The sequence below is a fragment of the Vigna unguiculata genome, chromosome 11, assembly GCF_004118075.2.
Source record: "Vigna unguiculata cultivar IT97K-499-35 chromosome 11, ASM411807v1, whole genome shotgun sequence".
Classification (NCBI taxonomy): Eukaryota; Viridiplantae; Streptophyta; class Magnoliopsida; order Fabales; family Fabaceae; genus Vigna; species Vigna unguiculata.
Window position 1 is genome coordinate 33486533 of NC_040289.1, and position 23771 is coordinate 33510303.

A 23771-nucleotide genomic window follows, 5' to 3' on the forward strand; every position below is an offset into this window, starting at 1 on the left:
ATAATAATCATGGGAAGAATTTGCTTAGTTACCTATAAATTTTTTTTGACGAAAATAAGTATTTTGGTAAAACAAGATTTATCAACAAATTTTAATGACAAAATTTAGAATTTTAATTAAGATCTTTCGATAAATTAAAATTTTAATTATTAATGAAAAATTTTGTAAGTAATAGATTCATCGATAAAATTCATCTGTAAATTATAATTTTTATTATCGACAAATATTTCCGATGATATGTACATCAAAATTCTTGCTTTGACTTCGACATTTCATGATCAAATTCGTTAGTAATGATTTTTCTTTTAAAATTTGTTGATAATTGATTTTTTTAAATATTCCTTAGCAATTTTTTTTTAATTTGTTAGTTTCATAATTATCAAATTTTTTGTCAAATCTAATGAAATATATTTATAAAATAAATGGAGATGGAGGAGAAAAAAAGAAGGAAGAGGAAGAGGAAAAGGATAAGAAGAAAGATGAGAATAAAGTGACAATAAAACGCAACGACATAGTGGCGAAACAACTGCGGGTTACGTTAGATTAACAATGAGAAATAAAATATGAAGAGAAAATAAAAATAAAAAAGAAGAAAAAGAAAAAGAGGAAAAATAAAAGTAAAATCACAATATTTATCACAGATAAAAAAATCGTAATATTTAACAATGAATAACGAATTTTATTGATAACCAAAATTTTCAATAATTATTTATATGTTTACTAATAAATAATTACTTACAATTTTTTTCTAATAATTACCCATCGATAATTATTTATAAATTTTTTATTTGTGTGTAAAATTTATTAACAATCATTAAAAAAATATTATATCTGTCGGTAGAATGTGATAAAACTGATTTTACAGTGAACGATAACAAAGTCGTCGTGGTATTATATATATGATGACGGTTAAAAAACAACTATCACAATATATTATTGGATACGAGTATTACTAATCCTATATTTAACTTAATAGAAAAGTACCATAATCAATTTTTAATGATAATTTCGTATGATGATGCTAAAGAATATTGTTGCACATTCAATACAAGATTCAATGATCCTACATCCTGTTCGTTTTTCTTAATTAGAATATAAAAGGTACGGTTTTAATAAGATATATCCAAAAAGAAGCTTTTGCTTTTCCTTTTAGAAGATGGTATTAAACATCGGAATTTGTTTCTAATTGAAAAAACAAAGAATTAAAACAAAAGAATACAATAATATATCTCTAAATAATATCTTATATTATTTAGGAGACGAATTAAGTGCAGTTCAAATATTCTTATTACTCTACATTCTTAAATATGTTTTTTAAGGATAAAACTATAACAAAACTCTAACTTTCAAAATAGATAATATTTCAAGAACGTACTGATTAATTCTAATGATCATTGTCTGACGAACTTGAGTTTAAACTTGGGTTGGGTCATAAGACTATAGTTTTGTGGATTGAAAAAAAAATTGTAAGTTGGTGCAGCCACGATGAATGAGGCACCATATTTTCTGTCCTTAAATTATTGACTTATTGAAATTAAGGAACACGATGCACATATTTATAAGCACTAGATAACACTATGTCAAGGTCCTTGTTTCCTTTTGTTCGTCATTTTTAGTATTTTTCTTCGTTTAGGTATTGACCAGTTAATGCCGTATTCGCATTTATCCTACATTAATTTCATATCACTTCCTTTAAGGTCAATGTTTCACAAACTCTATGCATACTTCTCATAAACACGTTGCACTAAATCTTTCGTAAACACAAATACCCTTCACATTATACCAATCGGATTTCGATTACTTTTTCCTAAAAAATTATATATACAAACAAATTTATATAACTTTTTTTAAAATTTTATGTAAATTAATTTTAGTTTATAGAAAAATTAAATGTTTTTTTTTAATATTTTTATCTCCTACACAATCTTTAACTCTTGGAAATAAGACGAAACGCTGTATATATATATATATATATATATATATATATATATATATATATATATATATATATATATCTATACAAAGAAGAGTTAAATACACGATACGTATATAAGTCTATACCTTCATGATGAAAAAAAATCAAAGTTCAAAGTTTCTAGCTTGAAATAAATAAATGGAATATTACTTGTTTTAGAAAATATGACAATATCGTGTCCCAAAATTTCATTTGGGTAAAAACGTTTTTTTTTAATATATATAATTAACATTTTTTTAGTAGAATACATAAGATATTAAATGAAAGTAACACTCATTATATTTTGAAAATGTTATGAGGTCTACCCATTTGTTTGGATTCCTTTTTTAAGATTCAATTTTCTCTAAAATAAGTAATTTATCTAATTAGAGGATAAATATAAAGCAATTTTAATCATTACTTGATAAGAATAAATTATCATAATAATTGAATAACTCTAAATAAGCCGAATCCTTATATTTATTTATTAAGTTTAAGTAGTTACTTGAAAGTGCATTTATTGAAGGAATTCAATATTATTGGATTTTTTTTAGTTAATTTTAATTCCTTGGTAAACTTATTGAAGAGCTTATATATGATGTTTCTAAAATTGATGACCAAGGAATATCTTTCCCAATCTGACGACTAGCACTGATTAGAATTCAAAGTTGAGACTATTATAGGATTCTTTCTAATAAATGAGTGAGTTTTATTTTTTGCATGTCATTTTCAGCACCTCCAATTAGTCTCACACTAAAAGAAACAAACAATAAAAGGACAAGAAGGGAAAAAAAAAGAAAAAGTAAGGGTTAAAAAAAAAAGAGAAAAGAAAAAAAAAAAGTCCATAAAGACAAACAAAGCCTCCATTCCTTAATCAAACCATATTATAAGTGCAGGCTTTCTACCATAAAGTCTGAACATACACACACACACACACATAACAACATAACATAACCCTTTTCAGAAGAAGAAGAAAATTCTCTGAATCCAACAAGGGTTTGATGGAGTGCAATGTGGAGAACAAAAAGAATCTATACCTTCATGCTCCTACTTTCATTGAGTGGCTCAAACCATCTTCTTCTTCTTCTTCTTCTTCTTTTTCCTTCACTCATGAAACCATCCAATTCTTGCCCATTTTAACTGAAAAGGCCTCAAAAGATGAAGAACATCATCATCTGCAAAGTTTTGAGGTGAAAGAGGAAAAGCTTGAACAAGTGACTGTGGCTTTGCACATTGGTTTGCCTGACAGTGCTAAAAGGCATCATGATCAGGTTGTTGTTGATGATGATGATGATGAGAAGATGATTTTCCATGTCAAGGAAGAAGAAGAAGAAGAACCCTCCAAGAGAAGCTTCCATGGCTGCTCCTTCAACCAAGAAAGAAGGTTCTGGATTCCAACTCCTGCTCAGATCCTCGTTGGTCCGATGCAGTTTGCTTGCTCCATATGCAGCAAAACCTTCAATAGGTATAACAACATGCAGGTTAGTTAAATTCAACTTCTCACATACTCAATTTTGAAACTTGATTTACCAAGAAAAAGGAAATTAATTAGAGACAAAAGATACTCAGTAAAGTTTGTGAAGAACACAAATGAAGAAGCTTTTATAAAGATGGAGTATGAACAGTACTACAAGTTCAAAGTTTTTGATCCATTTTAGTTTTTCATATCTGTGGAGAGGTTTTAGGATCTACTTTTAGGGTGTGAAGTAAAAGGGTTCAAGATCTCTGATAAGATCATAGTTGCACGTGCCTGATCTACCTTAAAAAAACATGATCATGATAATTAATTACGATTTGTTTCGATTAAAACTAAACATATACTGATTAACTTGTGTGATTTCTCTAATGAGTTTTCAAGATTTATTGGGCGGAGAAATGCAAGCTTATTAATTAGTACTGTCAAGTACCCCACTTGCGACAAACTTTGTTTCAGATTTGATCATCACCTCAAAAATTACCTCGGATTTTATTTTCAGAAAAAAAAAGCACTGAATACAATTAATTATTATGTCCTTTGGTACTAAAAGACAAAAATATTAACTTTTATTCTTAGTATTATTATTCTTCATGTGTAGCATTTCAATGGTGTTATGTTAGCTAGGTAGCTAGGTATATTCAGAAAAAATTTATGATGAAAGAGTTGTTTCTGTTCTATAAATAATTGTTGCCACTATGATCATGCTATCATACTTAAAAATATCACGATCACTTTCAGAAGAAATTTCTTGTAACATATATACATGCATTTCATCGAAACCAAACTCATGAGCAGAGTCAATGATTGTTTTGTTTTTCCACAACTGCTCTTTAACTTTGTACAGCATTGAGTAGTTTTAAAATTCCATGGCTTGTGTGCATATATATATATATATATATATATATATATATATATATATATATATATATATATATATATACCTACTGAATTTGAATTCTCGCTGCATTTTATCCATACCAAACTGAAGTAGATGCTTTACATGATAATGACAATGATGAAAATCATTAAAAAGAGATTAAATAGTCGCATAATTTAACTTTAATTAGCATGCTTTAAGAAAAAAATGCACTAGGTGGCGCGTACGTGATGTCCCTCTAACCTTTTTCCCTTCACTTTTAAATTAAAGGCTTCTTTTTCATCTCAGAATTCATTTCAAACGGGAATATTGTAATAATAATAATCTTCATATGCATGCATATGCTTTTACTTCCTTTCCGTTGCTTAATCTTCATCCATATATATAACTACCAGGCTTAAGCCAAGATTGAGAAAGAAATTAACTACTCAAACCTTTTAATTTTTAGTTTTAATTACATTGTGTATGTATATATATGTACAGATACAAAAATGAAATACATGTTAGACCCATCACTGAAGATTAATGATTATTTGCAACAATGGCCACTGTTAGGCCATATAAAGGACGACACTTGGTCAAATATAGTAGGCTTCACATTTTTCTTGAAACACGAAATATAAACGAAACTTTTGAACTAAACAAAATTAACATTTGTAAAATGATTTTCTGACAACTTTCTTATGAGAGATGTCATCTCTTAAGTGTTATCCATTTTTGCATTTACTCATTTCTCTATATTTCAAAATCACTTAAAATATAACATTTTATGTTGTAAGATAAAGTTATCAAAATTTAGTAGTCAAAATATCATTGTCCTTAACATTTTTTAAGCAAACAGACACTTACAAAGATGTTTACACCCATTTATATACTATAAAAATAACGTTTGTATTCACTTATATAATATTATGAACACGTCTTATGTCTTATGTCTTATATCTGGTCGCTGTGGAATCTTCAATATGTATTATAATTTCATCTTATATCTAGTCGATGGGAAACTTTAATCATAATCATTGATCTAAAGTTAATTTTTGTTGATTTGCAGATGCATATGTGGGGTCATGGATCAGAATATAGGAAAGGACCAGACTCACTGAAAGGAACACAACCAGCAGCAATGTTAAGGTTGCCATGTTACTGCTGCGCGCAGGGTTGCAAGAACAACATAAACCATCCGAGGGCGAAGCCATTGAAGGACTTCAGAACCCTCCAAACGCACTACAAAAGAAAGCACGGCACAAAGCCGTTTATGTGCAGAAAATGTGGGAAAACATTTGCAGTGAAAGGTGATTGGAGGACTCACGAGAAGAACTGTGGGAAGTTGTGGTACTGCACTTGTGGCTCAGACTTCAAGCACAAAAGATCACTGAAGGACCATATCAGGTCCTTTGGGAAGGGACACAACCCTCACCCTCCCTTCCAAGCTTTTGAGGATGAGAAGGAATGCATCACTGCCTCTGATGAAGATGATGCCAATGCTCATCATCATCATCATCATCATGCATGATCTGATTAACATTATTACAAAAAAGTTGCAGAGAAATTAATGTAGTAGAGAGAGTTTGGAGAGTACGTACCCTTGTGCTCAGTAACAAAAAGTTCTCAACAATGGCTGAGACATGAAGGCTCAGGGAAAGGTTTGTTACCGAGCACTTGCAGGGTGGTGATGAAGTACTATATGAGTAGAGAGGTTTGAACTGAATTTGCATGCTTTTGGTTAGATAATAATAAGATGGTGCCTCAAGTGATGAAGTTGATGAATTTTCTTCGCATATATATAGTCACAGAGAGAAGTGTTATGTGATGATCATGTTTAGTTTTCTGTAACTTTCAATATGGAGGAAATTTATCCGCTTCATTACTCAATGGTAACCCTCATTATAAGACATGTAAAATCTTGTTTAAATATTTGTTATGAATTTGCTGTTATATTTGGATAACCAGTCGCAGAATTTTCTCTTAGTCTTCCCTATAATCTTTCATTTTTTTTACTCGTTTATGTGACTTAGAATGAATCATTGATTCTTTCAGAGAAAAAGAAAATGATACATTAATCGATGATCCGCACTAAATTCATGTTAAAAAGTAAAAGATGAAAATAAAAAAAATAAGAATCATAATATATTTTTCTATTATTTTATTGCAGAACATCATCTTTTGAAGAAACTACAATTTCATCCTTAAACAATACTTAAACAATACTACAGTTTCAAAATATCATTGTCTAATTTTTATTTATATAAATAAAAATTTTATTATGTATATAAATATATACAGATATTCTGTTTCTGATAATTATGCAATGCAGATGTAAAGATGTATGTGAAACATGACATAGATGATGTGATGAAGCAAGCATTTTGAGAAAAGAAAACATTGAATTATTATAGAGAAGGTAACATGGTCCTAATCCATAAAGGTTTTGTACAATGTTTGCACCTTTCTTAGGAGAGTAATTATTAACTGCCCTTCATTTAAGGAACACCGGAAAGTGCTTATCTATAATGCATTATCCTTTTTTCCCTTAACATTCCCCTTTACCCTAATAATTTACTACAATGGAAAAACAAAATCACAAAATACTCATGAATTTTAGAGTGGTGTTGAAAGCTAATGAAGGTTATTACAAGAACCAAATTCAAGTACTGTTAATCTTTTTTTTTATACTTAATAGATTTTTTATCGGAGAAAATTATTTAATGTGATTTTTCAATTTTTTTTGTTTTTAATTCAATCATTATTTTATTTAAAAAGAACTAATGTAGTTTTTACCATTAGATTGATATTGAGTCACTAAAAAGTGATCATTTTTCAAATAATGTCGATATCAATTTAATTGAGGATGTTACATTATTTATTTAACAAAATTGAAAGTGAATTAAGTTTAAAAAATTACATTCAGTAGATTTTTTAAATATTGTGAAAAAAAATAATTTTTTTCAAAGTAATATACCTGCTCTAATTTTATTCTACTGTGAGAGTCCATTTTGGAGGCATGATGGCTACAAATCATCCACCCCCCCACGTAGATAGAGATGAATTCCATTTTTTTTTTTAAATAGATATAATTAATTGGTGTGAATCTTGGTCTCATTGTGGATTAATTTATTATTATTTGGTGAAAGAAAAAATCGAAAAATGGTGATCATGATGCATATGTGTATTTGACAAAGGGATGATGAGTTTGAAGGACCCCCTTTTGTTTTATAGAGAAAAATAAAAAATTTCTTGACACGTGAGGGAGATAATTAAAGGGAGAGAAATAGAGTTTGAAAATTGAGGGTTTTTGAGGTAGGCTTGACCAAAGGAAAAAGTAGGAGCTTTATAAAATAAAATAAAAAAGATAAAATGTGTATTTGGTCTTGAAAATAAGGGACCTCCACTAAGTTTTGTCGGGGTAAGAAAACGTTGGAGAAGGGAAAGATCACAATCACACAATAATCTTAAAGGAGAAATTATAAATATTGTTTTGTAATATTTGATATTTAAAAGTTACACTTTCCCTTAAGTGACTTATGGTAGTTAGGTTAAGTTAATGTTGAATTATGTTGCCGAATCAAACTATCTCTCTCATCCAATGTCCTTTCATCATCTATCAATATCAAAAGTAGGTTTATAGTTTCATCCATCTTATAATACTTTTCACTTAATATACATACACACATATATACCTACCTAGGAGGAAATTGTTTTCTTTCTTAATTTCTTCTCATATATATATATATATATATATATATATATATATATATATATATATATATATATATATATATATTTTTTTTTTTAATAATGTTTGTTTTCTCAAACAATGTCTTGATGATTTAGTAAGCTCGAGATTTCAATTTTTTAATTTTTTTTCTTATAAATAAGATATTGATAAAGATATTATATATTTTCTGTTATTATTTATATTTATAGAGATAGAGTTGTTAAAATGGGTTGGAACCTGCAAGTCAATTCGGCTCACCATGGATTCGGGTCAGGTTGGGTTGAAATTTTTTTACAAATTTCAATACGAGTTGATTTTAGACCCGGCTCATCTAGAACCCGGCTCATCCGGGTTGAATCCATGGTGAGCCAGGTTGGTCACCAACCCGCAAATAAAAGAGTCACACAAGTATTTTTTATTAAATTGGGCTTTACATTTGTGTTAGGTTGTTTTTTTAGCCAACACATAAATAATTTGTATTTTTTTATTTTGGTTTGTATTTGGATTATATTAAAGTTTATTTAGATTTTAATTAAAATTAGAATTTAGTTTTGACTGAAAAAAAAATTATATTTTATTTAATTAAGTGAACCCGTGAGCCAACCCGTTTAACCTGTCCACCCATGGTGGACTGGGCCGAGTTCGAATTTTGTTGGCTCGCTAAAAAGTGAGTCAGGTTGGGTTGACTCACTAAATCATCAACCCATGGTGGGTCGAGCCGGGTCGGACCGAATTACCCATTTTAACAGCTCTAGATAGAGATATCATATATTTGATTCTCTTTTATTATTATCAAATATTCTGTTTTATTAGGTTTTACTTTTCCCTTCATATGATGAGACATTGTATTTTATATATTCATCAAATATGTCTTCTTAATATTTTTTCTTCTCATGTTTTATAGATATTTCAATGTTTATCTATTCTATTAATAAATAGGATTTTTTATATATATATACAATTTTTTTTATTTTAGCTTTTAAATATCATTTTTTTAAAATTAAAATACTTATCTCATTATTTTTAGATAATTTATTTAAATTTATTTTTTTAAAATAAACAAATTGCTTATAATAAAATTTACTTTTGCTTACTTTTGGAAGTTAAACTCTAATAAATGATATATCATACTTTTATGATCTTACACTAAAAGATTTATTCATCTTTATCCTAAAAGGACCACATGCAAGATCATTAGTCCCACACGTGTAAAACTTTCCGAAACTAACTCAATAAAAAAGGAAAAAAAAAACTCTAAAACCTCACACAGAAAATTAGGAATTTGGAGGATAAAAAATAATTAATGTTCGAGAGAGTGGAAAGGAGTGTAGGATTTTGAGAGAGAAGAAAATACTTTACGGTGTATTGTAGCACAATTTTGATAAACTTTGAAATAGAAGATAGTATAGTGTAGACATGTGAAAAATAAAATAGAATTTAGTCGAGTGAGAGAGAATGAGAAAACAAGATAAAAAATTATATAATTATTTAGATTAATGAATAACAGGGAAAAGTAAAAAATAAATAGTTTTTATAGCATAAATAATAATTTAATACTTTTTTAAAATAAAATATAATTAAACCTTATATTTTATTAAAAATAAATAAATTGTTATTTCTCGTTCATGTGGTTTTTTCTGGACATGACAAAGTAAATTAATCTGACTCACACATGTTGACTCACCACGAACAAGGTTGAAAAATGAGTGAATCCAACTCGACTCACTTTATGGTGAATAAATTTTTTTGCAACTCAATCCACCACAGGTTAGTAGGTTGAGTCACATAATTTTTTTTATGTATTTATTTTTAGGTATTCATATATTTAAATAATTTTTTAAGCAGTTATTAAGATGACAGTCACAGTAAAATCAAGAATCAATATCTTCATTAGGCTCACCACCAATATATGATGAATTATTTTCAAGAAAGTGTCTATATAGTCAAAGAAAATATGCCTAATATTCACATTTTCTGTCATGATATTCAACAAAATATAAATAAAAAATATATTTTTTTTTGTCATGCTAGTTTAGAAAAATTTGTTTATAAGATAGTTGATTGAGTAATTTACTATAAAGATGATAGTTAAAGATTAAAGTACTAATGTATATAACTTGACAATCAAATTAATTAAACATTCAAACTGAGCAACATTCTAGCATTTAAAAATATGAAATTGTGAACCTATATAATTAGGGATAGTAAATAATTATTTAAAAAAATTAGAAAAAAATTGTAAAAGAATGTTGGTAGGTTAAGTAGGTCAATCTCTTTAACCTATAGTTAAGTAAGTCGGGTTGAGTTCAATCCACTTTTAAAAAAACTAAATTTTTTTCAACCTAACTTGGCTTGAACCCGTGATAAGCTAGGTTAGCTCACGAATTGAAACTCATCGACATCTATAGTTTTTTCTACTAATTTTATCCTTTCATCAAAAAATTTAAACAATGGAAGAATATCATATTCTTCTTTGTATTTTCACACTAATTCCTTAATGCAAACCTCTAAATACTTTATACTTTCATATTGTGTGTTATAACTTTAATATTAATTAATAAAGACATGAGACCTTTTTTAATTTTTTCATCATATTAGTGTAATTTTAAATAAGAATCATGGATGTAACAGATTTTAAAAACTTTATGCATATAAATTACTTGCACTTATAAGATACAATTTTATTAAGAAGTTATTATTTTGTTTTATTATTTTTGTTTTAATTTTGAACTATGACCATAATTTCAATATAATATAAAATCAAGTAAAATCATGATACTCTACACAACTAGTACAAATCAAATTATATCGAATGAAATCATATTAACTCTACACAACTTTCAACTTTAAATCAAATTACACTAAAATCATGTCGGTTTAACAAAACAAAAATAACAAAAGAAAAAAAAAAGGTCAGGACCAACACAACTTCATTTCAAAATTCTAACATTGTGTTCCTTTAAACGGATGGTTAAAATTCGTTGATTTGTGAAGCATATAAGAAACAACAAATTTGTGAAATAACTCCTAAATCCCATCGTCTTATTTTGCGAAGATTTGCATGAATAAAGGATACATTTTCCATTATATCCTGCATATTGCTTCATTCACGTTGTACTTTATATAAAAATTGATTTATTTTATATATAATCGTTTATATATTAATTATATGTTGTTATAATAATAGAATATATTATTAAGGTAACATATATAATAATGTTGAGATATAAATTAAACAGTATATGTTACAAATTATTTCAGGTTATTATTAAAAATAATAATAATTTTTTAAAAGTATTAATGATATTAATAAATTTATTTTATAACTTTAAATAATATTTTTAATTTTATTTTAATATTATTTTTTTATTTATATCGAAAGGTAAAATGGTAATCATACAATTTATTCTATTAAAAATTATAATTTATTAAATTTTATCAATCATATCATACACAAACTTTTATAAACTTTCCACTCATATCCACTCAAATCATATCATCTTTTCTTTAATCCAAACAATTTCAGCTTTACTTACAAATAAACTCAAATCAACGCAAATTTACTTCTCTAAATCCACACTTCAATCCAAATACAACATAAGGGATTTGGAGATTAAAATAAGTGAATTTAGAAGGAAAGTTTGTCAATGATTTGATTAATGTGATAGATTAAAAATTAAGTTTAATTAAAAATAATTACTAAATTGTCTTTGATGTTGAAAGTAATATAAAATTATATTTAAATGAGTTAAATTTATTTTATAAAAAATATTTAATAAATAAATTTAAAAAAATTAAAACATAACAAAATATAATATATTTATATATTCAAATTTTTTAATAAATAATTTAAAATTTTGGATATTAATTATTATTGTAAGCATAATTTTAAAAATTATATATACATTATTATTGAATTAAGAAAAAAAATCAAGAATATAATGGTAATGTTACACAATTACCTTTAAATCTTGGCAATGAGAAAAGATGGAAAAGTAATAAAATCTTTTTGTTCTTTTCTTTCTCTTAAATTCCACCGATCACTTTAAAATCATTTCTTTCTTATCTTTCTAAACGGTAAATACCCTCACATAAAATGAACACAATGTAAAAGGAGTTAAAGTTAGTTTTAAATTTACTTTTGTAGTTAAAATTACACTAATATGAGTAAAAAACGCTCTTTTTAATTATTGTGGTATTTGGTTATGTAGCGAATCATTGAAATTTTCAGTGAATACATACATTTCGCAATTTTGTGATGCATCTCAATAAATGGTTGACCGAAAGGAAGGAGAAGATAGTTTTTTTTATTTATTATTTTAGGAAGATGTAGAGATAACAACAATGGACATGATTGCTGCACAATATTTGAAGTGGTGAAGGTTAGATAAATTGCTGAAGCGGTGGTGATGATTATTGCACTCAAGTCAATTCAATTAATGTTGACACTGCATTTAAAGTGTATGTGGGGTGTGCAGTTGTATCATCATCATCATCTCTAATCAAAGGGGTCACAATTCTCTTCTCTATCCTCTTTCCCCAGAAAGAAATCGGTAATCAATTAAATATTTTATAGTCAATTCTGTTCATACAAGAATTTCAATCTTCTTTAATTGAAAATGAAATGGCATAGTCAATGACCCTGCCTTACACATTTTTATTTCATCAAGAAACAATATAATTAGTTATGTTACTATAAATATAGCATACTCTAGGATTTTTGTTTTTCTTTAAGGAAAGTTGATCTTCTCTTGTATTTAGATTTTCAGGTTTATTCTTTGCTCTATGTTTTCAGTTTTTCTTCGCCATGAGCCTGAGATTGAGCATATCTATGGATGATGCACTTTACTTTATATATATATGTTGTCTCGATCCAATGGTTATAATATTTATGCTGTTCATTTGAGTGAATACAATAATCATATGATAATTTTTAAATGTACAGATATAAACACATTTGAATAGTTTTTCACCTCTTCAATTTATTTGAACTTAAGAACTAAGTTCAATAAAGTAATTAAATAAAGAAACTCGAATTAATTTCCAGTTGATTCGAAATAAATCCTCTATCTGTGACTAACACCAACATATATGATACTTTTTAGCCTTTAATAGAGATATTTCTCAGCGATGAAAAACATTACAAGTTTATATTTGTTAGAAAAAGATACTCATTCAAAAATGAAGTTCAGCTATGTGCTTATTTTAATTTGTGTGCACGTTAACTTTTCCTATCCATGAGACTTGAAGCAAATATCAACTGCTTTATCTTTTGGGGAAAGAAGAAAACAAAAGAAGAGATGTTTATCTTCTTCCTCGAATATAATGCACCGTTTTCTGACGCCAATCCAACCGAATGGTGCATGCAGGGGTGACCAGAGTCAGATAAAGGATTGGAACAAAAGAATAATTAATAAGGAATCAAACAAGAAACACAGTAGCATGGTTTTACCACATGTCACCGTTGTATGGCCTTGAATGTAAACAGTTGGCTACGTGTAAATAACTAGCAAACGTGGCATGTTGTGGTGACGACAAGAGATTTTATTTTCTTGTGAGAACTGCGAACTCAATGTACGTGGCATTGCAGGGCTGTTGTTGTCTCAGCTCCAACATATTATCATGTTCAGGTTAAGAGAAATCAAAGCTTATTTAGAGCAGACCACATGCGAGTTTTGAGATTCTAAACTACGTTCTTGTCTTTCGTTCATCGTGAGAAAACTAGAGAGTTTTTCGTTATTCAGTTGGATTAAGCACCAAGATGAAGGTTTGTTCTTGTTTTCAGTGTAACTTTACCTGAGATGGAGTTCTTTCTTTTCCATGAATAAGATCGAGTGGTTTTGTTTTGTAAGTTTGATGTGTTGTTAGTGTGGTTCTTTTTTTTGGGGTTTAAGTAGTTAAGGTGCTTTTGGAAATTTTGAAGGTTCAGGAAACGAGGCCCCATGTCCATGCACCTGGGGAAGAAGAGAAGGTTATGACAAGGAAGCAGAAAGCTGAGTCCAAGGCACATGAAGTGGAGCATTCTCCTAAGAAGGCCAAGGTGGAAAATGAAGATGGTCATGTCAACGGAAAAACTGTGGCTGATGTTGCCGAAGAATATGATGAGTTTTGCAAAGCCACAAAGGAGCACCTTCCTTTGGAGCAAATGAAAGAGATTCTAGAGGCTAATGGCCTTGATTCTTCTGGCCCTGATCTCGAAATTACACGAAGATGGTTGGTTCTGGTTTAGATTAGACTATTTCTTCAAAGTGGATTTTCATGTTTAATTTAATGACTCGTTAAATACACTCACCGCATTTTTGAACAGCCAAGACTTGCTGTTTTATGGTCCATTGGACAAGTGCTCTGTTTGCAATGGGAGTTTGGAGTTTGATGGCAGACGCTATGTCTGCAGAGGGTTCTATAGTGAGTGGGCTAGTTGCATTTTCAGCACCAGAAACCCTCCAAGGAAACAGGAACCCGTTAAGCTACCTGATTCTGTTCAGAACTCGGTGCCTTCAGATGTGACATTCTCCTTACTTTTCATTTTGTTTTTCCTCCTTTTTGTGTTTCAATTTTGTTGCTTGTAACCTAAGATTTTGTTCTTTTTGTTGGCTTGTTTCCTATGTCTTTGCCACAGTTGCTAAAGAAGTATCAGGACCCAAGTCAGAGACCTCACAGGGATCTAGGCTTAGCTGAAAAACCCTTTACCGGGATGATGATATCTCTGATGGGTCGTCTTACTCGGACACATGTATGTACCACTCTCATTGTTGTTGCATTTATACCCTCTATCAATTGGATTTTGACATTCTGTTTTTTGCTATCAAGCATCATTGGAAAACAGCTATTGAAAAGCATGGAGGGAAAGTGGCAAACTCTATACTCGGTAATATAATATAAGAACTGATTTTGTCATCCTTTCGTTGCCAGGAATAACCATAACCTGGCTTGTTAAATTTTGCAGGGGCTACTTGTTTGGTAGCTTCACCTGCTGAGCGAGAACGTGGTGGCACGTCCAAACTTGCAGAAGCCATGTGAGCGTAGTTTAAGATTCCTTTGTCTTGATCCTTATTTATGAGTGTGATAATATCTTTGTTTTGTTTGGTTACATGTTATGAACACCATTGGATTGCCGTTAGAAAAATGATCACACAAATAAGTGTTCATAAAACCCAGAGTTATAGAGTGGCTAATGTGCCGCATTAATAGTAATACGATAGAGCATTCTTAGTTGATTATGAGGTATTTTACTGTAGGGAGAGAGGTATACCAGTGGTTAGAGAGGCTTGGCTGCTTGACAGCATTGAAAAGCAAGAACCACAGCCTTTGGAAGCTTATGATCTTGTCTCTGATCTTTCTGTGGATGGCAAGGGAATTCCCTGGGACAAACAGGATCCTGGGGAGGAGGCTATTGAATCACTCTCAGCAGAAGTAATTAATTTCCTCTTGCACACTCAATTTTTTTATTAAATTAAATTCATGAATAACATATCGAGCACCCTTTTGTGTTTGATTAAATTTGTCCCAAACAGCTCAAACTTTATGGGAAGAGAGGGGTCTACAAAGATACCAAGTTGCAGGAACAAGGGGGAAAGATATTTGAAAAAGATGGGATATTATACAACTGTGCCTTCTCCCTTTGCGACCAAGGACGCGGACTGAACGAGTACTATTATGAACACTAAAATCACTTCTAGTTCATATCGACATATATAGGATAACATTACCTAATTTGTTGGTGTTAATTTGTGGCAGCTACTGTATCATGCAACTGATCGTTGTTCCAGAAAATCGTTTGCATTTGTACTTTAAGAAAGGGAGAGTTGGCGATGATCCAAATGCAGAGGAGCGATTAGAAGAGTGGGACAACGAAGGCAGTTGTCTGAAAGAGTTTGCGAGACTCTTCGAGGAAATAACAGGAAATGAGTTTGAACCTTGGGAAAGAGAGAAGAAGTTCCAGAAGAAGCCATTGAAGTTCTATCCCATTGACATGGTACAATACATATTTATTCTCTCCTAAATTATTTGCCCATTCCTCCTCTTTTAGCTAACACAGTACTACGAAATTGAACAGGATGATGGAGTTGAAGTTAGACACGGAGCATTAGGTCTTCGGCAGCTGGGGATAGCAGCAACACACTGTAAACTTGAGCCTTTGGTTGCAAATTTTATGAAAGTTTTATGCAGCCAGGAGATATACAAGTAACCACAGTATCTGATAATTATAATGCATGGGATGATTACGAAGTTTCTAAATAACCTACACTGTTTTCAGGTATGCATTGATGGAGATGGGTTACGACTCTCCGGACCTTCCAATAGGAATGGTAACAAATCTTCATCTGAAAAGATGTATGTACATGAGCCACTGCTTTTTCCTACTTCTCTAATGTCACTCAAGAAACGTTACTGACAATTGAACCTTATCAGGTGAGGACGTTCTCTTAGAATTCATAGAAAAGGTGAAATCATTGAAAGAAACTGGGCCCAAGGCTGAGGCTGTTTGGACTGATTTTAGCCAAAGATGGTTCACTCTTATGCATTCCACAAGGCCTTTCAATTTTAGAGATTATCAAGAGATTGCAGACCATGTAAGCACATTTGGTCACTACCTTGATTGGTTCAATTCGACCACTAACTAAAACGAGCAATCTCTTATTTTCCTAGGCTGCAGCTGCCTTGGAGGGGGCGAGAGACATAACCCTCGCTTCTCACCTCATAGGAGACATGACTGGCTCAACCATCGATGATCCATTATCAGAGACATACAAGAAATTGGGTTGCTCAATTACTCCCCTGGACAAAAGTTCGAATGATTATCAGATGATTGTGAAATATCTTGAAAATACTTATGAGCCAGTTAAAGTTGGTGAAATTGTAAGATTCCAACTTTTGCATTGTGTGTTTAACGTAACCATTCGCATATCTTCTTCTGTTCACTTCCAATGAACTTCAGGATTACGGGGTGTCAGTGGAAAACATTTTTTCGGTGCAAACAGGTGGCTGCCCTTCCTATGAAGACATAGTTAAACTGCCAAATAAAGTTCTTTTATGGTGTGGTAAGATACGCAAGCATTTCCTCAAAATTGGAAGTGGGAAAAACTAAGTCTTACTTTATTAGGTTGGTTGTTCTTACTGTACAAATTCTATTATGCAAGGAACACGAAGCTCAAACCTTTTGAGGCACTTGAAAATAGGATTCTCGGAAGCAATATGCTCACTACCGGTTCCGGGTTATATGGTATTAGAAATAAAAATCGTTATTCAAATTTAATGTTTGGGAGCATTCACTCATCCCTTGTTACGTACTTCTGGCAACAGTTTGGCAAAGCTATAGTCTGCTCCGATGCTGCAGCAGAGGCTGCACGATATGGTTTTACTGCTGTGGACAGGCCAGAAGGGTTCTTGGTTTTGGCCATCGCTTCCCTGGGGAACGAGATTACCGAGTTTAAAAGCCCACCCGAGGTATCCAAAATGGACTTGTTATCTCCATTCACTAGGAGCATTTATTAATTTGTTTTTGACATCACCAACTCGGAAGAATTATTTTGTTTTCAACATCATTGACACAGGATACTTCATCTTTGGAGGAAAAGAAGCTTGGAGTGAAGGGACTGGGGAAGAAGAAAACAGATGAATCAGAACACTTTGTTTGGAAAGATGATATAAAAGTTCCTTGCGGTAAACTAGTCGCCTCAGATCATCAAGATAGCCCCCTGGAATATAACGAGTATGCTGTCTACGATCCTAAGCAGGTATAGTACCCGTTTTGTTCAAAAGAGTGGACCAGATTAACAATCCTAAAACATTTTTACATCTGTGAACTTTTTGCTTACCAGGCACGCATAAGTTACTTGGTGGGAGTGAAGTATGAAGAGAAAGGGGTGGAGATTGACACGGCCGAGTAACAGAGAGGTCGAAAGGAAAGCTTTTTTGCAATTCGCAAGTTGAAAGCTACCATCTTGGCTGAAAGGTGTACCCCGTGGTTTATCTAGTTAGGGAAAGATCTTATCTATGTCATTTCGATGTATATTTACATGTGACAAAATCAGCTCTATGAAAACCGGCTGTATGTTGTGTCACATTTTGATGTAAGTCAATGACCAGTAACTTAGGGTAAGTAAATATTTTGTTCTACTCATGACGGCAATAGAGTGGAATTACAATTTACATCCTACAGTATGTCGTTAAATCTTAGTCGACTACTCTTCAGTCGGTTTGAATCAGATCATGAGTAGAAGAAATGGTATAACTGTGTCCTTTGTATAACTTGACTGTCATAATCAACAATTATGATTAAAAAAAGGGATCTAGTCTACAGCATTATAGTCACAAAACCCACATGGATATTCTTATAAATTTGTACCTCCAAATAGCATTTGGCCAGACAGTAAGCTTGTATGAAACGTACGACGAGAAATGCACCCAAGTGACCAGACGCCCTGCATATTTATAATTTTAAATGAGTTATAAAATGTAAAATAACAGCAATTTCACACTAAACCTTAAGGGGCATGCCAATTAATGATAATTTTGCTTCATCAGCCAGTATTTTGCGAAGTTGTTAAAATACCATTTTAGTGCTTGTAACCTTTCTGCGCAAAGGACGGGGCAAAGTCAAAGATAAAACAGGCAGATGATCCCTGTTAGCGAGTATGCCTATTCCTTAATATAGCCAGCATCTTTTACCAAATCACTTGTTTTACTTTAAAGGCCATGATGTTTTATACAGATGCGAGAAAATCATTTTGGTCCAATTCGAAGGCATGCACTCCAGAATTTTAGTTAGCAAGCGATCACAACCGGAAAAACCGGAAAAACAAAGTTACCCAATTAAAGAGAGTCCAAGAAGAGAGTCCTGAACAAACACAAATTATATATGGACATGCTTAATCATCATTTACTGGTCAAAGCTGTATTGATCTAACCAAAATTTACACTTGGTGTGGTTGCCTTGAGGCTTCATATGGGACAGTACGACGCAAAAACATATCTTGAATCAGTATTTTGCTTTCCACTATATGTGCATCTCACAATATTACAATAACAGAACAGCAACTAACAGATGCCCTCTACCACTTGCAGAAGCAGTTCGACATCCATCAATGATACATGACAACAGGAGGAACCTTAAACCTGTCCTCGAGGAAGGGTATCGGCCTGTGTCCATCAACAAGGTCCCTATAAAACGCATACTCAGCCTCATAATCATGCAAATGAAGCTCAGCCTTCTGGTTAGTGTGGTAATGATGCTTGGCAGAAGCCGATTTTCCAAACCCAAAAATGCTAACCCTATCACAAATACCCAAAGCCAGCATCACAGCCTGCATCCCAGAAGAGTAATGAAAAAGAGCCCCATCGTGATACTCACCCCACTTCTCCAAGCTCTTCCCACTCTCCTCCACGAACCTCTTCAAGGAATAATACTTCACAATCCTCGCACACAACACATCAAACCTAGGATCAGTGACCAATAAAGGAGCCTTGTGAGAAGCATTGCAGAAAGTGTAATCCAAGAAATGCACGGCCTGGCAAATATACATGACAATCGGAACATGGTCACCATAAGGGTGACAAAAACACCCAGCCCTTCTAGCACACAAATGTAGAATGTTACTATTCATAAATGAAATGCTAGTTTTCTTCCCAACCTTCTTCTCAAAGTGATCAACCCTAGCATTGTTCAACCTTATCACAACTTCATGTGCATCAATTTCACTTCCATAATCCCTATTCAGCAAAATCCCACTGTTCCCAACAACAGCACAAGAAGAATATCTACTTTTGCCATTGGTTACTACTTTGTTGTGCGAATCAATTGGAAACTTAATCGATCGAGTCAACTCGGACATGATACCGGGTTGGAATCGTCGCTTCCTGAACCAATCATGCAGAACCTTCCGGAAGTCGAGCCAGTACCGGTAGAAAAGGGGCGACCGGAGCGTCACCGGGATATTGGCGGCGACTCCGCCGCCGCGGTCGTGGTGAATAAATCTACGCCAGGAGACGAATGTACGGTGGCGCGCATGGCTGCCGAAGTTTCCATCGAGGAGGCTCTGGATCTCCTGCTTGAACTTCTCCTCGCCGATTTCAACTGCCGCGTGGTGGAGGAGCGTGTCGTTGAGCTGCGGCGGCGGAGGGTTGCGGATCCGGACGCGGTACTCGAGCTCGATGGAGAGGATGCCGCGGCGGAGGACCGCGCGTGAGGTGAGCGTGGCGGCGAAGACCAGGAGGAGGAGGAGCGCGAAGAGAGGCCGAACTGTGCGCTTCATCGGAAGACTGGAGAAATTAGGTTTCACAGTTGCTATATGTGGAAAAGAAGAAAACGGATCGATGATTTGTTTGAGGGTTTCGGTTTCAGATCCATCTTTTTCTTCTGTGTCATTATGCATGGATGAAGAAGAATACGAAGAAAAACGAAAGAAAGTAGAAGATCTTTCGGGTTTTGTTAGAGTTGAAATGATAATGCATGGAGAATGTAATGTGGAAGTTGAAACTGTTTTCCGGTCAAAAAGTGATTTCATTCATCATTGCAGTGTTGAATATTGGAATAGCAAGTGATAATGGAGTTCTGAAATTGAAGGCACAGGAAGAAGATGAAGAACATTGTGTGAGTGTGATTCATGTAATTAAGAGAGTGAAAGATGAAGAACAAACCAAAATCAAAACCAAAACCAAAAGAAAAAGAAAAACCCTAAGAAGAATCTAGATTAAAGTGTGTGTGTGTGTTGTTAGAGCACATTAAAAAGACGTGTTGTTTCTGGGTGAAGTGTAGTGGCCACTATGGGGAATGATAGTGTGCTTTGCAAGAGAGTGATAATGGAGAAAAAGAGATTAGGGTTGGTGGGTCCATGTGTTGCATTCATTGCTTAGAGTCTCATAGATCTACCATTCTAGCTATGCACGGATTGAACATAGGTAAACAAATGAATCATCAAAATAAATGTTCATATGATTGGATTTTGAATCTTGTTAATGAGGAATTTAGCCATAGATTTCTTTATCAATGTAAATATTTTATTATTTATTCGAACGTTTCCAAAAATGGGTATCTTTTTCTTGGTTTAAGTGATAATTCATGGATGTTCTGCAATTGGGTTAAAAAAATTTGGCACCACATATGAGTAATGAAGAAAGAGAAAGGTTAGCGTGTGGTGCGGTTGGAGACGAAAGCGATTAGGATATGGAGGTTAGATCTAAGGTGACAAATGAAGATCTACTTTCTGGTTTTTCTTTTGTATCACAATTCTTAACTTAATTGAATGTTTCAACTCACTTTTAGTAAAGAATATAAGGAATAAAATCACTTTTCTTTTTAACTTACTATCATTTATTTTATGCAATCATTTAGATTATTGTTTACACAGGTTTAGAGTTAGCTAGCTTTCAAAAAGTAATCATTTTGAGTTCAAAATTTATGCATTAAATTGTTCTAATTTTTCTATCGTTTTAATTTTCAAATATAAAAAGTATTTAGTATTAGTTTTCAAATAAAAGTTTTACTTTTATGCACTGAGTCTTTTTAATATTGTTCAGTTAAAATATATTTTTATTTGTTTTAATATGTTTTTTATAAATTAAATAAGTTTACTTCTTTTATTCTTATTTCGCTTAACTAATTGGATTTATCTAAAAAATAGAAGTTTGTTAGAAATTTGCGTAACTGACCTGACAAATTGACTACAAAAGGTGTATTCAATTCTGTTGACAAATTGAATTTGTTTGGACAAACAAATAACAATTTAAGAGAACTGATATTTTTCTAAATAGAATTTTTTTTCATTGGAATTCAATTTTACGCAAACAAATTATTTTAAGGAAATATGTTTCTTGTATTAATATTTAGGTATAATTACTGATTTTGTGCCTCAACTTTTCAGTCAAGTTCAATTTGGTATTTATACTTTTGGTTTGTTCAATTTTGGTACCCCAATTATCTAAGGATCATCTCCGTTAAGTCGGAGTTAACCCCGTATCTGTACAGGAAACGTGTCAGGCCCTGGAATTTTTAATTTTTTTAAAATTATTTTTAAAAAAGAATACTTTTATTTTTTTATTTTTAAATTTAAAAACTGTCACATGTCAGTTTATCATCGTGCCACGTGGTAGCTTACAATCATGACACGTGATAATGGTAATAGTTATTTTTAATTTAGTATCACAATTTAAATTTTTGGTTCAATTTAATACCCAATTTTTTAAAATGATCCAATTTAGTCCTCTCCAATTTAAGACTAAATTAGTAAATAAACTTAATTACAACTTATATATACATGTTATAATAACTTTTTCTAATATATACATCAATAATTTCACCTAAATACTTAAATTATTTTATTTTTTAATTTTTTACATCTGTAAAAAATAAAATAATTTGAATATTTAGGTGTAGTGATTTGATGTATAAATTCAAAACAATTATTTTAACATGTATATATAAGTTGTAATTAAGTTTATTTACTAATTTGGTTTCAAATTGGAGAGAACGAAATTGGATCATTTTAAAAAATTAGGTACTAAATTGAACCAAAAATTTAAATTGGGTACTAAATTGAAAACAATTATTATCACTGTTATGTGTCATGATTGTAAACTGTTACGTGGCACGATGATAAACTGACACGTGGTAGTTTAAAAAATTTTTGAAAAAAAAAATTCTTTTAAAAAAATTATTTAAAAAAAAAATTCTATGGCTTGATACGTGTCCTATACGAACACGGTGTTAATTCTAACTTAACGCAGAAAATCAAATTGAGTATCTTTAGATAGTTGGGTACTAAATTGAACAAACAAAAAATATGGATACTAAATTGAATTTAACCAAAAAATTTGGATACCAAATCAGTAATTATATCTAATATTTATTATGCATGTGTCAATCATTTCTTATACCAATGGAAATATTATTCACAAGAAATAAAAATATTAAAAATCAGGAAAGAATATAAACTATAAATTTATGAAGTTTAAAACTAGCTACAGTTAGACAAGATTCAAGATATCATATAAGTGTTAGAAAACTAATTTTATATCCTTTTATGTTGTGGTAGCACTTGAAACTATTTCTAAATCTTTATATAATAAAAATATTTATTAAACTCAAAATCTCAAATCTCTCAAAGTAATTTGAGAAATTCGATAGAATTATATAATGAGTAATAATTATTTCAAATGAAAAATAATAAAATGTTTTAATTTACTAATTATATATGTTCTAATTCGTTAATTGTGACAAAATCTAATTTATTTTACCAAGTAATCAATATTTTAAGTATGAGATTGTTCAGAGAGAGAACAAGTATAATATGGATAAAATATTAAGATAACTAAAATAATCTAATATTAACAAAAAAATTAAAATATATAATAAAATAATATATCAATCCTATAATTAAGATTCAATATAACAAAATGGTTCCTACCTCTCACTATTCGTCTACTTTTCTTTTCTTTTTTTAATTAAAAGTTTTTTCTTTCTCTCTCATGTTTACATCTCTTTCATATATTGTTTTTCTATTAGCCTTTTTTCATGAATTGAGTTAAATTTGTACTAAGATTAAAAAATAAATATTTTTCTTATTCATTTACCACTATACGAAGGAAAAATGATTTTACTGTTGATTTTTCTTTTTTAGTGTATAAGTATGTGAACTTTTTAGAGTCTTACCGTTTCTTGTTGATATTCAAACAAATCAAACTTTTTGCTCTTCAAATATTTATCGAGAAGAAATAACATAAAATATGGATAAAACATTTTTGCATAAAC

At 31.1% G+C, this 23771-nt stretch overlaps 3 protein-coding genes across 4 annotated transcripts; 2 read left to right on the plus strand and 1 right to left on the minus strand.

Annotated features, from left to right (window-relative positions):
* Positions 1–2846: 2846 nt before the first annotated feature.
* Positions 2847–6254, plus strand: LOC114168502 (zinc finger protein WIP3). The gene is made up of 2 exons (XM_028053344.1): positions 2847–3435; positions 5360–6254. Exons 1-2 carry the CDS (start codon positions 2956–2958, stop codon positions 5819–5821), a joined length of 942 nt encoding a protein of 313 aa, XP_027909145.1. The 5' UTR covers positions 2847–2955; the 3' UTR covers positions 5822–6254.
* Positions 6255–13623: 7369 nt separating this feature from the next.
* LOC114169319 (protein ADP-ribosyltransferase PARP3) lies at positions 13624–18274 on the plus strand. 2 transcript variants are annotated; one of them, XM_028054426.1, is made up of 18 exons: positions 13624–13790; positions 13947–14236; positions 14331–14526; positions 14643–14756; positions 14834–14891; positions 14970–15039; positions 15262–15436; positions 15538–15671; positions 15761–15998; positions 16080–16207; positions 16281–16357; positions 16436–16596; positions 16673–16882; positions 16962–17064; positions 17164–17246; positions 17327–17470; positions 17578–17760; positions 17845–18274. In XM_028054426.1, exons 1-18 carry the CDS (start codon positions 13785–13787, stop codon positions 17911–17913), a joined length of 2439 nt encoding a protein of 812 aa, XP_027910227.1. In that variant the 5' UTR covers positions 13624–13784; the 3' UTR covers positions 17914–18274. The 2 variants fall into 2 exon arrangements, with proteins under 2 accessions (XP_027910227.1, XP_027910228.1); XM_028054427.1 differs by having other exon boundaries at positions 13683–13790; positions 13953–14236.
* A 611-nt stretch (positions 18275–18885) lies between these two features.
* Positions 18886–20960, minus strand: LOC114169320 (beta-1,6-galactosyltransferase GALT29A). The gene has a single exon (XM_028054428.1). It carries the CDS (start codon positions 20527–20529, stop codon positions 19108–19110), a length of 1422 nt encoding a protein of 473 aa, XP_027910229.1. The 5' UTR covers positions 20530–20960; the 3' UTR covers positions 18886–19107.
* Between the last annotated feature and the right edge of the window lie 2811 nt (positions 20961–23771).

Excerpts from the sequence above, each read along its gene's own strand:
- LOC114169319 (XM_028054426.1), top strand. Across the intron at positions 14,892-14,969 it reads AGTGGCAAACTCTATACTCG|GGGCTACTTGTTTGGTAGCT; the intron begins GTAATATAATAT and ends TAAATTTTGCAG. Across the intron at positions 15,672-15,760 it reads CAAGGACGCGGACTGAACGA|CTACTGTATCATGCAACTGA; the intron begins GTACTATTATGA and ends AATTTGTGGCAG.
- LOC114169320 (XM_028054428.1), bottom strand. The coding sequence starts at position 20,529 with ATGAAATCACTTTTTGACCGGAAAACAGTTTCAACTTCCACATTACAT.
- LOC114168502 (XM_028053344.1), top strand. The coding sequence starts at position 2,956 with ATGGAGTGCAATGTGGAGAACAAAAAGAATCTATACCTTCATGCTCCT. Across the intron at positions 3,436-5,359 it reads ATAGGTATAACAACATGCAG|ATGCATATGTGGGGTCATGG; the intron begins GTTAGTTAAATT and ends GTTGATTTGCAG.